We start from the raw sequence: 14468 nt of genomic DNA, 5'->3' as shown, positions 1-14468 counted from the left end.
CTATCTCAAGAGTCTCTGATTCAGAAAGGAAAACGGAGATTTGGCCTGGTAACAGAGCTAGTAACTGGTAGGTTGGGATTTCAGGGCCAGGTGTATGAGATGTTAAAGCCCACGCCTTTTGGTTTTGAAATGCTGAATGACTTCTCTTACAACCGCAAACTCCCAGGTAGCAAGGGTGTTTTTTACATTTGTTCCTCTTCCTTAGTTACTTCCCCATTGTTAGCATTCTGATACTGAGAGTCAATGAAGTTGAAGGAGAGGCATTTGCTTACAAAAGAAAAACAGTCCCCATGGCCCACTCCTGAGCCCCTCGAGTTGGGTAGCCTTTCTACGGGAGACTCAACAACTACAGTTTAAAAGAAACATTTTCGTATTGCGTATAACTACGTGATAAATTCTACGTAGTTATTTCTCTACCTCTTGTCCTATGGGCTTGTTTGCCCACATTTGATTTTTTTTTTTTTTTTTTAATGGGAATAGGGAAGGGTGAACACAGAGTTATTTGAGAGTTTATTTCAACTCCTGTAAGCGGTAGGGAAGAGGTTAAGCTGGACCAGGAGGGTTTTTGAAGTCTTTGGCTGGGAGGTTCCATTTGGAGAAAGGTGCAGGGGAACCAGGGGTGTCGAGAGAAACAAGGCAAGTTCCAATTCGCTCGGCTTTGTGATCCTGAGCAGTTTGATTCTCACCTGAGGGCGTAGTCGGGCACCCTGGCTTGTGGATGGAAATATTAACGAGCAGAACTTGCCAGACCGGCGTCTGGAGAGTGTAGAGTGAAGCGTGGACAGGACCGCGCGGCCCCTTTAAGTATTCTCGGGCTGGGAAAGAGAGGGAGGAAACCGGGAGCCGCGGGGACTGTGGGGGAAACCCACAAGCAGTCGAGCCAGAGAAGAGGCAGCGTGAGAGTAGAAACTTCAGACGCCGCTGATCCCGGCGGAGTTCGGGTGAGCCGCGGCAGCCGTCGCTCCCACCCGCAGCGGCATCCTCCTGGCCCCTCTCCGCCACCCCGGGGAGGTCGGGTGCCTCTCTGCAGCTACCACAAGCCAGGGCTGCGGGCAGCCACCGTCTGGAAGTTTAGGCTCCAGCGTTCCAGCCGCGGAGAGTTCGGGGTGCCTTGCGCGCACGCCCCCGCGGGCGAGGGGCCGGAGGGATGGTGAGCGCCGCGCTGGGCTGGGGGCGCCCGGGAGGCGTGAGTGTGTCCGCGGAGCTGCTGCCTTCCTCAGTACCCTCCGCATCCCTCAAGTGATGGGAACAAGGGCCCGCCCAGGGAACCGCTGTCGCCGCACCGCCCCCTTGCTCGCCCCCAGCGCGCGGAGTCACCCAGGCACACCCCCGGCACCCTGTGCCCGTCCTCCCGAGCTGCTGCCACTGCCTTGGCTGCCTTTGCCGCCGGCGCGGGTGGCCAGCTGTTGACTGGGCTCGCCTAGAGACGGAGAAGCACTTTTCGGCCCTCCCTAATCCGTTCTCACACCCCAACTTTGCCGCCGCCGCGCCGGCCCTCGCCGCGGGAGCACGCCGGGAGGCTCGGCGAGACTGTGGAGGCAGGAAACGGCACAACTGCTCTTCTGCTTCGGCTCTTTGTTGTTCGCTTTGGATGGTCCTTGGAAGTGGCTAAGCCTCCTCGGAAACCCTGGCGCCAGAGAAGGCAAACCTTGGAATTCTTAGTCTGCAGAGGGCTCAGAGATATTGACAAGCGTCCGGAGAGGTGGACAAGTAATTGCCCTGAAAACTCCTGGCGGATTGACCCACGTTGCTTATATTAAGCCTTTGTGTGTAGTGTGTGGCTTCCTAAATTTGGAGACCCCATTTCTACTCTCTCCTCTTGGCATGAGACTGTATGCAGGATCCACCCGAGGACAATGATCGCGGAGCCTGTTCACTTTTACCTCTTTGGATTAATATGTCTCTGTTCAGGTAACCCCGCGTCTTCTTCCTTCACCCTCCCTTCCCCTTGCACGCCCCCTCTCCACTTTTCAAAATCAACCCCGAACTGCATTTTGGCGACCTCTCCCTTCTAAGGCCGAAGGGGCCCGACCCCTGGCAGGAGTTTTAGACGAAAAGGTTCTTAGTTCCTACTTTGTGTTTTCCCCTTTCCCTCATCTCTCAAGACCTTCCAAGCCTCTTCGCAGACCTAGGCCTTTTGCCAAGCTCGAGGCACGCCCAGATCATTCTGGGCAAACGCACGTCGGAGCGCAGGGGTGGGAGAGTCAGCGGTTGGCGGTGAGCTTGGGCCATGAGGATGAGCCAAAGTGAGTTTCAGCCCTCGGCTGCTTCCCGCGGGAAGGGAGATGTGCGCCCGGGGAGCTGTAGCCCAGAAACCCGCCAGGATTCCTGAACCTGGTCCTCCAATTCGCCCCTCCTCTTTCGAGCAAAGGGGTTATTAATAGTTGTTTTATATAACCAAGGTCTGTAATTAAATTCGATTCTGAAGAAACTTCAGGAAATAACTCCTTCTTACCGTAGGATATAAAGTATCCCCTCTGCCTGGGTGAGTTTAGAAGGAAAACAAGAGGTTGCAAGTATCTGAAAGGGAACACTTAGTTGCCTGGGAGTTTTCATTGGCAAGGGAAAACAGAAGGCTGAATTTAGGATTTTGGGATTTATTAAATGTACCAAAACTCTTCACATGAGCTGTTGGAAGGATACTGCAGTGGGATACGTCTGACCTAAGAGTGTACACTGCATCTACACTTACAAGTAGTTTTCTTACCCTCCCGAAGAAACTTTTACTATGAGGGAACAGAGCCATGGCGCTCAACTTTTCTTTCTTTCCTTTTGGTAGATTCTGGTTTCAATCAAGGATCCGATTTCAGGCCTTAAAACACACACACACACACACACACACACACACACACACAGTGTACCTCAGGGAATTTTTTATAGTCCTGTACTGAGCTTCAAGTTGCATCAGAGCCTGTACGTTAGAGTCATTCAATTTCCATGATTATGAAACAGTTTTGAAAGGTTGGTTTGAGCTTTTTGTGGTCCACGGCTCTGATTTATATTTTGACCAAGGATTTTACTTAAGGAAATATGTAAAAGAAAAACACACATCAGCTAAATGTCGGCAAATAAACCCCTAAAATAATTTCAGCCCACGAGATATGCTTTCTGACTAAAAGAAACCTTTGCAACGGAACTAAATGAGAAATCCATTAAATTGTTGTTCCTTTGAAGAAAACAGAAAACTGAAGTTTTCATTCCTGTCACAGTGGAAGGATGACTCGACTGAACAGACTTTTTGGGGCCGGCCACCTCTTCTTTCTTCCAGCTTCCCCTCTCTCATGTAGTTTTTTTCTTAGTTTGCATATCTGAGGGATTGAATGGTTTCCCACCCCCATACCAGCCAAGGATGCAAATCAGAAACATTCAGATCTGATCTCTCTATTTGTCTCTCTTCCCCGAGTCTCCCCCTAGTTTAATTTACAGCTTCAGATACCTTTGAGATTTTTGTTGATTCACCTTCTCGGTTAAAGTTTATTCACGTGTGTAAAGTGAAGTGTCAGTGTGATAAATGACTGGAGGAGCAGATTACTGAAGATAGGGGGATTAATGGTCATTAGTCACTGTTTGAGCTGAGTTTGTATATGTTGGGACATTTTATCATGGCAGTAGATTAAAGATAGGGTCACACTAATAGGATGTCACTGAAAGCTAGTCCTGTCAGCGTGCAAATTCTGTCTTCACTTGGAGAAATATGTTGGAGCATGTACCGCCCTTTAGATTTAATAATTTGATGAGTACTTAGTATCTGAGGTTTGTAATTTCAATAGATAGAAGGCATTTATAACCTTAGAGCTGAAATGATTGCTGGCTTTATTTTTCTAATTTAATTTTCCACCGAAGCTACTGGTGATTTTAATAAACCTAAGTTTTTCCGATAGGTGTGGTTATTTATTTTGTTGGTGGGGTCAGAGTTGATCTTGTGAGATGCTCTCTCATATTTAACCTGAAGCTGTTTATCAGTCTTCTGCTGACTTTCACTCCAGCTGTGAATCTGAACTTGGGGAGGCCAGATTACTGGGCTGCTGGGGAGGGTTCACGACCGTGTGCTATTCTAAAGCCACACTATTGACTTGAATAAAACTTCACACAACTCAGATAAGTAAGTAGAGTTGGGCGTGTTCAAGACACCTGGGCAGGGAATGAATGAAGTTCTTGAAAGGTTGTGTTTCATATCTTGCCTCAAGCCTAAGATCACAGTCTATCACTTGTTAATGGAGTGTATTTAAGAGAAATGTGGTGAGTTTAAATAAATCAAAGTGTACTGAGGGGGGTAAGGTACCTTCAACAAGATTTAACCTGTAAAAACATCTATTGGTTGTCAGTTCTTTTTTCTTTTCCTTTTTTTTTTTTTCTTTTTTAAAACCTGGCTGCCAACTTAACAAAGTCCTATAGTTTTCTTCAAACAGGTTATAAACTTTACGTTGATGTGTTGATGTCATACTTAACATCAAAATATGATGTGTTTGTTTTTTGTAGTCTTTTATTTATTAGCCTAGTGCTACAATATATAACTTTTTATTCTAGGAAACTAAGATTTTGGCAAAAAGAGGTATTTCTTTAGAAATTCTTTTTCACGGTAAATTTCTTTAGTGTTTGTATACCTGAGTTCTTTTCTGTGGAGAGCTAGACTTTTGGTGAGGGGAGCAGACGGGATAGCCCTGGAAAAAAAAATCTGTGTGATCTCTCAGGAACTGATTCTAAACATTCTTTCTTTATGGACTTCCTCTCCTCAACTCCATTTGATCAAACCTGCTTTTAAGAGAAAAAGTGATTGAATTTCATTTCAGACTTAGGATGAGATCTGAACTTCAAATGAAGTAGAAATTCACTAGTGCTGTCTTTCTTTCCTCCTTTTTTTTGGGAGGGAGGGGTCTTTTTCTCTTGGGGGAGGGAAATTTTTTAGATAAGTTTCACTATGTGAGCCACTTATCTGGCTCTGTGGTCTCTCTAACTGGAAAGATTCTTTGGTAATTCCAATAATTTCTTATTAATTTCTTTATAAACTTATTGGCTTTTAAATACTTATCTGAATACTGTGACATCTTTTAAAGCATCCTATTTCTTGATAATGGACCCTCTAATATATAAGATATTTACAGTTAAAATGTCTCAGAACAGTAAGTTTACCTGAAATTTTCCCTTAGTCTTCCCTATGACAAATGAAATACTCTTGTGTGATTAAAGTGATACAAAATGCTAAATTTCAAACCTATAATCACAGTTGTTTTTTTTTTAATTTATTTATTTTACGTTGAGTAGGTATCTGTAATTTAAAATACTGGGCAAGAGGAATAAGATTGAGAGGAAACTTAGAATAACAGCTTGCCAGTGAAGATCATAAATAGTTGAGTACATATCATCTTCTGTGTTAGTAAGATATGTTAAGGTAATGCTCATTTTAAGTTCTGGCCTTTAGAAAAATGTTTAATTCTAAGAACAAAAGTATAACTGCCTTTCATGCTTGATTTCTTATAGAAAAATATAAGGAAATCAAGATTGTTACTCAATTAAAAATTAGGCCTAATGTAATCTGTAGAGTAAATTAAGAAATTCGGTAATAAGAAAGGAAAGAAAAAAAAGTGGAACCAGAAGCAGAAGGCTAGAGAAGTACAGTAGAAGAAACAGATCCATAATTAAGCTGGTTTTAAACTATAGGAGGAGGGAAAGTGGCAGTAGACAGAACCAATTTTAGTGCACCCTCTGGCCACACATAGCACAAAGAGCAAATCTGAAAAGTGGGCTCTTGAAAAATTGATGTCAGTGTGTAATGCTCTGTGTTTAACAACTATATAAAGAACTAGACATTTTTTAAAGCAAAGGAGTAGTTTGAAACATGGAGTAGTTTGAAAACAAAGGAGTCGTTTGAATCTTTAATGAATTCATAAAATAGGTTTTATTTTAAGCTATATTTAAGAAGACTTTAGAATGTTGACTTCCTCAATTTATACAGAGTAGTGGAAAGCTAAGTAGTTACCTTCTGTATCATAATGTTTTTGCTTAGAGGAGACCAGCAAGTGAGAGAAGGAAATAATAAAAAAAAAAAAAAAATGAGATCAAGTTCAAATTCTGGGGCACTGTAAGAAACTTTATAATGATGACTACTGCTAGTGCTATGAAGATATGACTGTCATTTGTGGAACGTTCACCATTATCTTATTTAATGCTTATAAGAGCCCTATGACATAGGTGCTATTGTTATGAAAATTTTACTTTATCTGTATTTTATCGCTGTGGAAAACTACATCATAGAGAGGTTCAGAGATGTGGATGAGCAGGGACTTGAACCCTGCTGATTCCAAAACCCTTAACCACTGTGCACTTTCCTAGTTGAAAGAGAGAAATGAAGGATTTAAAATAAGAAAGATTATGGTTCAGTCATTTTTTTTTTTTTAATTTTAAAACATGTCCCCCAGATTCACCCAAACAAGACTGTGGTTTGAACTCTTGAGAATTTGGAAGGGAGGCATTTTTTATCCTGTCATTAAGTAAATGATCTTTAAATTTTTAGATCACCAAGCAAGACGATCGGTTCTTTACATTCAACCAACTCACATCCAACCTTTATCATGTCTGTATTTCCTGGCATGCTTAAAAAAAGACACCGAACAGAAGTCGAAACAGTGACTGCTGGTGATGTAGAAATACACGGATTCCAAGTTGTATTTTGAAAAATGAATGCCATCCTCATTCATGCACACTTGAGGAAAGATTTTGCTCTGAGTCCCAAGGCAAATAATTGGTGCTTATCAGGGAAGAGCCTGTGGAGAAACAATCATTTCCCCTGGGGTTGCACCTTCCCCTCTGGGTTGGGCATGGGCTGGTGGTCATTTAGTAGTAGATGAGCCTTCTGCTTGACTGCTATCCACAGATGACTCACTTCATGGTTACTGATCATGGAAGGGTGTTGAGTGTTAATACCTGGTTGATCAGCTGGTTGGAAACTGCTTATGCATAGCCAATAAAGTTGTCATCCTGTGGAGATCAAAGGCCACCTCCTTTCCCTACAATTCTGGATTAGCATGGTTTCCTTTTCCCCCTGTCCCTCTACCTTCAGCCCTTTCCTTCAATCTTGCTGTTGAGGAAGAGGAAGAAAAAAGATTATCTGTAGTGTACAGGGAGATAGCTTTGATCTCCACTTCGTTGCTTCCCTCTCTTTGGCTCTTTAGCCAACCAAAAGGCTATTTCTAATGCTGGAAGGTGTCATGTTGCTTGCTTCATGGGAGAGCTCAGTCTCATTTCCTGTAAGCCAAAACAGACTGCTACACATTCCCTTACTTCTGTGATTTTACTTGGCTTCCAAATGTCTTATGACAATGTTGTTCCACACATAAAGCAATATTTTGAACAGCATGACTGTGCATATCTTTCTGACTTCATTCAATGAGAGAAGCACCTCTGCCGTGTTCAGAGTTGTCCGTGGCTTACAGCCGGAAAAGAATATCTGTTTATTTAATTAATTTATTTTCTGATTGGGAGGAGAGTGTATAGAAGGTAAACAATGGTAGAAAAGGTTCTTGGATCATGAGTTTGATGCTGAATAGTCTACAGGCTTAATGCCTGTCACCTAGTTTGACACTTAAATGAAGCATTAAAAGCACTACCAGTGGATACAAGCAAATATATACAGAGCAGTGTGGTTCTGCCTTAAGTGGGAATATATTCTTTTTTGTGTCAAGTGAGTGATTTATGTGTAGCATATAGGAAGTAGTAGGCTTCAATTCCTAATAATACAGTCTATCTCAGGGATCTGTTTTTTCGATCATGTTAGTCTTCCTTACTAGAAAACACATGTTTAAAGCACTTCTGGCAAGTAGTAGCTCATGGTCACACTTTCTCAAAATGCTCTTGATTGGATTTCAGAAAGTATCAAGTTCAACGTATGGGTCATCTATGCGTGTGTTCAGCTTATGTGTACATGCCCTGAGAACCAGGGACAGCTTGTCCACAGTCAGCCATGGAAGGAGCATGGAGCCTTTGGAACTTTCTCCCAAAGTTATTTGCAAGAGGTTCTGCTTCACAATGTCGGAGACCGAATCTGTATCCCTGACACTCTGTAGGTTCTTCTTTTTTTTTTTTTTAATTTATTATTTTTGGATGTGTTGGATCTTCGTTGCTGCGCACGGACTTTCTCTAGTTGCGGCGAACAGGGGCTACTCTTCGTTGCGGTGCGTGGGCTTCTCATTGCGGTGGCTTCTCTTGTTGTGGATCGCCGGCTCTAGGTGCATGGGCTTCAGTAGTTGCAGCATGTGGGCTCAGTAGTTGTGGCTCGCAGGCTCTAGAGCGCAGGCTCAGTAGTTGTGGCTCATGGGCTTAGTTGCTCTGCAGCATGTGGGATCTTCCCGGACCAGTGCTTGAATCCGTGTCCCCTGCTTGGCAGGCAGATTCTTAACCACTGCACCACCAGGAAAGCCCTGTAGCTTCTTCTTTTAATGTGAGGAAAGTTATCTTAGGAGTAATAAAATCGTTACATGTGACCATTTCGTACTTTAAAAATCATTTCAAGTATATGTTATTTCTTGATATAACTTAAAATTTCAATGAACATAACAAGAGGTGTGCTTATATGACAGTCAGGTTCCTTGTAGCATGTGATGTATGGTCATAATTTATGCACCATCATGGAAAAAAAAATCAACTCAGTAAACTCTTTCATGGATGTTAGCAGAAGAGGAAACAGAGGCCAGATTTTAGTTTCTCTCCACTCATGTGACGGAGGCCCTTTTATGTCATTAGCAATCCCAGGTAGAGTTTGAAAGGAAAATGGGGTGAAAGAATAAGCGAATCAGGCCACATTTGTCTGTTCCAAGATCATTTGGCATCAGATGGTGCTACTGAGGTACCATCTCAATATTTAATCTCCAAACTTCAATAACATGCATACTCTGTTATATTTTCTGTTTTAGCATGTGGTTGTTTTCTTCCACTAACAACGTACTAACTTTTGGTTTGGCTAAAAGTATCTGCCTGCAATTCCTTTCCTATATAAAGGAAATATAAAATGTATACTTTGCAGTTTCACTGATCTAAAGCTGATTTTGTTTACTCAGGCTTGATTTAAAAGGCAGTCTTTTATTACTTGGAAACTTCACTAATGGTGCTTGTTCATATATCAAAGTGAGTTAAAACACATTTGTAAGTGTTAACTACACACCTCTGGGTAACTTTAAACTACTTTAGTTGCCTGCTTTGGGAAGTAATTTCAGTGTCTCCAGACCATTCAATTAGCAAGCTGTCTGAATAAAGTAAACTGGCTTGTACAGGCCGTGGGAGATAGACTCATCTGTTTTTCTCCCTTATATTTGAAGAGAAGTGAAAATTTCCTTACCAATGTGGTATTAAGTTTGGAACTGGAATTTGCTTCAATTAATGAACTTAGTAGTTCATTAATTGCCAAAACCTAAACACGTAGAAGGAAAATAGGAGATGGGCAGAAGCTTTACTTGGATACTGCATGGAGATGAGGGAGCATTTAACCGACAAGATTGTTGCTATTCATCAGTTAATAATAAGGATTCGGTAGACGCATCATAAGGGCAGCTGTTATTTAGATTCAGTATGGTCAGAGAGGAAACAAAATTCATTGCATTATTTTGTCTTTTCTCCTGTTAAGGGTCATTCCAATCCAGGAGCTCGTCCTTTCCTAGGACCCCATATTCAAAACTACCCTTTCACCATTTTGCATTTGACACATTGAACATAATGCTTTAATAACCCACATGATTATTAAATATATTGTAGGATATGTATGTGTATATATGTATATATATATAGCCTGATGATGAAAAAAACAAGTAATTAAATGATGAGGTATGGATCCAGTTATGTGCATTGAACCTAAAGGACTAGGAATCAATAATATAATATCTCTAATAATAATTGTTATAAAGTCTAAATTGTATAAAGTTATGTGCTGGCACAGTGCTCATACACCTTATCTTATTTAATACCACATTAAGAATGAATGCATTGCTGTTATCCCTGTTTATCAATATGGAAGATGAGGCTTAGAAAATTTACGTTCCTTGACTGTGGTCAGTCAACTAGTGTGGTAGAATCAGGATTTGAAACCAGCCTGTCTGATTGCAGAATTTGGCTTGTCACCGTTATACCCACTGCACTGTTCCCTTATAGGAAAATCATTGTAGATGAAACAGTATAAAATGTGTAGATAACAAGGCTAAGATGCTTCTTTGTGAGGGAACTAACTTGTGCCGCCCAGCTGTTTTAGTTGCCTTTTAGATGATAGATTTTTCTGGTATATCTGATTGTCTGTTCCCCTCTTTTGCTTGATAACCCGCAAAAAAAAGTGCACCCTGATATTATACACCATAGAACACAGAAATCTCAATTCAGCCCGTATATATGATCTAGTGGAATTCAGTGCTGTTCAGTTTGTGGAGTAAATCTGAGACAGTAAGAATGAAGTAAGTTTTATGAGAGCTCATTTGGATAAGTGAATAGAAAGGTCTTCATAGAGAAAAAACTATTACTGGCATCTAATTTCTCTAAGAAACTGGTGCTGAATTTTTGTTTTTTTGAGCTTGAAATAGACAGTGAACTTAGTGATACGATGTTATGGATAACATAAGTATATTAGGCAACAGCTTGGTTAGAATCTGTTACTACGATCCCTTTAAAGGTGTATCCTTCTCAGATGGCAAGTTTTCTAGAAAACAAAGAATGTAGCATTGGTGAACATGATCCCTGAAAACTGCCAGAGTCTGTAGTAACTATTAAAAACAGTACTGTAATCAACCCTCTCTCAGAAGTAATATAGTTGGTTTTTAAAATGTTACTCTTTTGTTCTTCTTACTCTATTTATTTGTTTGTTTGTTTGTTTGTTTATTTAAGGCTTCGTTAGGTCTTCGTTGCTGTGCGCAGGCTTTCTCTAGTTGCGATGAGCGGGGGCTACTCTTCATTGCGGTGCACAGGCTTCTCACTGCAGTGGTTTCTCTTGTTGCGGAGCACGGGCTCTAGGCGCGTGGGCTTCAGTAGTTGTGGCACGTGGGCTCAGTAGTTGTGGCTCACGGGCTCTAGAGCGCAGGCTCAGTAGTTGTGGGGCATGGGCTTAGTTGTTCCGCGGCATGTGGGATCCTCCCGGACCAGGATCGAACCCGTGCCCCCTGCATTGGCAGGCGGATTCTTAACCAATGCACCACCAGGGAAGCCCCATTCTTTTAAATAGATACGTCTAACTAAAGATTGTTCTGTAATTTCTTAGGGGTGGTTTTCTCAGTTGAACTCAATAGTCTTCCAAAGTTATTTCCAAATGTGTAGATGGGATGGTACGTTTCTCTTCTCTCTGTCCAGAGGTTTATGACTTTATATAGGCTTAAATGAAAATTGAAAAACTTCCCGGTTCCTTACTCTTTACCAATAATTGAAACTAGGTATCATATCTAAACCCCTCCCTCATATGAGACCTGGTCATAGCCTTAAGGTTTTTACTCTGTCTTAAAATAACTTCATAATAAATGTATTTCTGTGCATTTATTGCTTTGCAGAATGCCATTCATTTGTATTCGATAATGCTACTTGTTTTTTATTATGAATGGAGCTTAATGACTTTCTTTATTCCTCAGTAAATGATGGTCAATCTTGATTATCTTGATTAGATAAATCAAGATTATCAATCTTGATAATAATGGAAAATTATTATTAACCAACTCTCTACTTTTGTTGCTGTTAGACACTTTAAAGAATGTTTTAGACATACTGATAATGTGTAGGAGCTTTTCATACAACATCCAGGTTGTGTACTCATAGACAGGAAAATGTATGTTGAAGCACATGAGTGAATTGTTGGCACTCTGTGAATGAAAGGTGTTTTGATATGATGGTAGAAGTGAGAATTGCATTTGAGAACTGATAGATTAAGGGGATTTATTTAGTCAGCAAACTCTCCCTGGAATAAGTACGTTGCCAAAGAGTGTTGAAAGAAAGAATAGAATATCTTGTTGAGCAAGTTGAAGTGTTAGAAAGGTGCATCCAGGAGTGGTGATCTGAAAAAAAGATATAATCTATTTGAAGAGGTAGATTTTACAATAGTTAGTTGTTATAGAATTTCACTTATGACACTTATATTTTAGAGGACATTATTTAATAATAACATTCATTCATTCATTTGATCAATCTTACCAGGCAACAGAGTATTAAAAAAAAAAAAAAAAGCTCATTTCTTGCACTTAAGGAATTTATGCTAAATGGTTGATTGCCCAATAGGTAATTTAACAGAGGTATGTGTGACTACCCTGTGAGCCTATGTTTAGATCATAAAGAGCTTCCACCAAATGGAGAAGAGGTGATAAAAAATAAATATAAATTTGATATCATAATTCTTAGAAATTAAGACATTTCTTTTTGGCATATTCTCTGAGGGTATGGATAGCAGTGCATAGACAAATAAACTTAGATATAATGATATATGTTTTATTGTTCTTAACCTATCAGAGAATCATTTGGACAGTATCTTAGAACAACTTTATTTCTGTGCTTTTACCCTCTCTGCAGTAACCTGAACACCTCTTCTTTATTCTACCCTCATTACTTTCTGTGTGACAGGAATTATCTCCTCATAGCATAGAAGATTCCATTTATAAGTTTTGTATAAATTTTCTTCATTAATTAAGCTAAAACTCAACTCTATTTCCTGTCCTACTGGACTCTGTTTTACCCTCCGAACTACCCATGGTAAATTCAGTTTAGTTTCTACATGAAACTGTTTCAATATTTGAAGACAGCTATGCTCTTTTAAAATTTTCTGTTCTCTGCACACAAGATCTCTATTTTCTTCCCATTTTCCTTATTTGATAAAGAGTCATTCCACTTGGTTATGTTCTTTTGTTGTTATCGTTTTTAATATATATTTTGTCAGTGTCCTAAAGTGTAACATGGATTTTGAGGATCCTGTTTTCTTTTTTAGTAAAAATTTAGATAACTTTTAACTTTTCCCTAGTGTTCAAATAAATATCTCATTTCATCTAAAAGTTCTGTCAGCATCCTGGGATGTAATGCTTTTCTGGATCAGGAGATTTAAAATATATTAATAAGCGAGATACTTATCTTCCCATCTTCATTTACCACTGAACCATCTTTGAACTACCCTTCCTGTTCTAAAGTCACGATTCTTGGCAGGGAAGATAAACAAAATGAAATTTGTGAGATTCTGTTTTTCTTCTCTGATAATATTTTATAACAGTTGGAAACTGAAATGCCAGTACAGGGCCTGGGTAAGGAAGGCCCTATATCAGGTCTAAGGGATGGTTGGCTGGATGTTGCCATGGGGTTGTGTGGACTTAAATGTAGACAGACTTTCAGAGTTTTCAAGAAAAGGCATAAATCTGTATTTTAAAGTAAAATCTCCCAACCTATAATGGGAACAATTAGGTCTAAATTAATAATAAAAGTAACAACAACAATAGCAAGTCTTCACACCAAATGTGGCCCACGGATCATCATTTTGTAGCTGCAATATTACATTATCCATCCCATATAGAACCGACTTATCTGTGGCTGTTTATTCCTACTCTAAATACATTGATATCCCCTCACTCTGTTATCTTCAGCGGTTTCGAAGCTTTTCCTTTTCTGGTGTTTGGCCATCCTTACTGCATTATTACTAGCTAAATGGTTACATAATGGCTTATTTATTTAACCCAAAGCATCTGCCTTTATTAGGAGTTATTTACATTTTACAAACTGTTAAGCCAGGCAAAGTGATCAGTTTGACTGTTTATGTTTATTCTTTGTCCTAAAGCTAACAAACACAGAAAACAAAACCGTAAGCCCTTTGATGAGCAGAATTCCTGATGAACTGAATAAATAAATATATTCTTGAATAAGAAGAGAAATTATCAACAGAGACAGTCTAAAGGTTTACTGATTGCTATTAAGAGACACACCACCGTGTTGCATATGAATTACAGGTTGAGAAAGTACGTTAAGGAAATCTGAAGAAATAAGAATAAAATTGGGGCTCTGGCTGAATTGCAAAGAAGCTTTTACCTTCTGCAAGTATTTATTGCAGGATCATTTCTAAAACCTAGTTTCCCATATTTGTTTTATTATTTGTTTTATAGATCATTAGCTGTTTGACAGAAATATTATCAGGAGAGAAGCTTAATTTAAAGGGTCAGTAATCATTGCCAATTGAATATTAACGAGAAATGAAAATAAAGCATCTCTGAAATAACTTGTTGGTGAAAAATGTTATTTAATTTACAAAATATTGATTTATGCACAATTTTCAAGAGCATATCTAGCGTTTCTGTGAAGAAACTTTGTGTATATTTCCTAAATGTTTCTAAAACAACATTTGGAGGATTTCTTTAGGCAACATAGAAATGGGATAATTTGCTCAGGTGTTCAGGATATACTGCAAAGCTAAATATATATGAAGACACTTTTGTTAACTCTTTAAAAAAAAAACCCAAACTGGTCATTTCTTACTAAATCTAAGTAAAATA

The 14468-nt window shown here is 39.7% G+C and overlaps 1 protein-coding gene across 1 annotated transcript in view; it reads left to right on the top strand.

Annotated features, from left to right (window-relative positions):
• Nucleotides 1–862: 862 nt before the first annotated feature.
• The window catches only part of ROBO1 (roundabout guidance receptor 1), a 412086-nt gene continuing 398480 nt past the window's right edge, over nt 863–14468 (top strand). The window contains exon 1 of the mRNA XM_060098621.1: nt 863–1911. Coding sequence (XP_059954604.1) covers nt 1857–1911 — 55 coding nt within the window. The 5' untranslated portion in view covers nt 863–1856. The remainder of the gene's footprint in view (nt 1912–14468) is intronic.

Source organism: Mesoplodon densirostris, chromosome 5 (genome assembly GCF_025265405.1).
Source record: "Mesoplodon densirostris isolate mMesDen1 chromosome 5, mMesDen1 primary haplotype, whole genome shotgun sequence".
NCBI classification, from domain to species: domain Eukaryota; kingdom Metazoa; phylum Chordata; class Mammalia; order Artiodactyla; family Ziphiidae; genus Mesoplodon; species Mesoplodon densirostris.
Note: the sequence above shows the minus strand (reverse complement) of the source record. Positions and strands in the feature narration are given on the sequence as shown.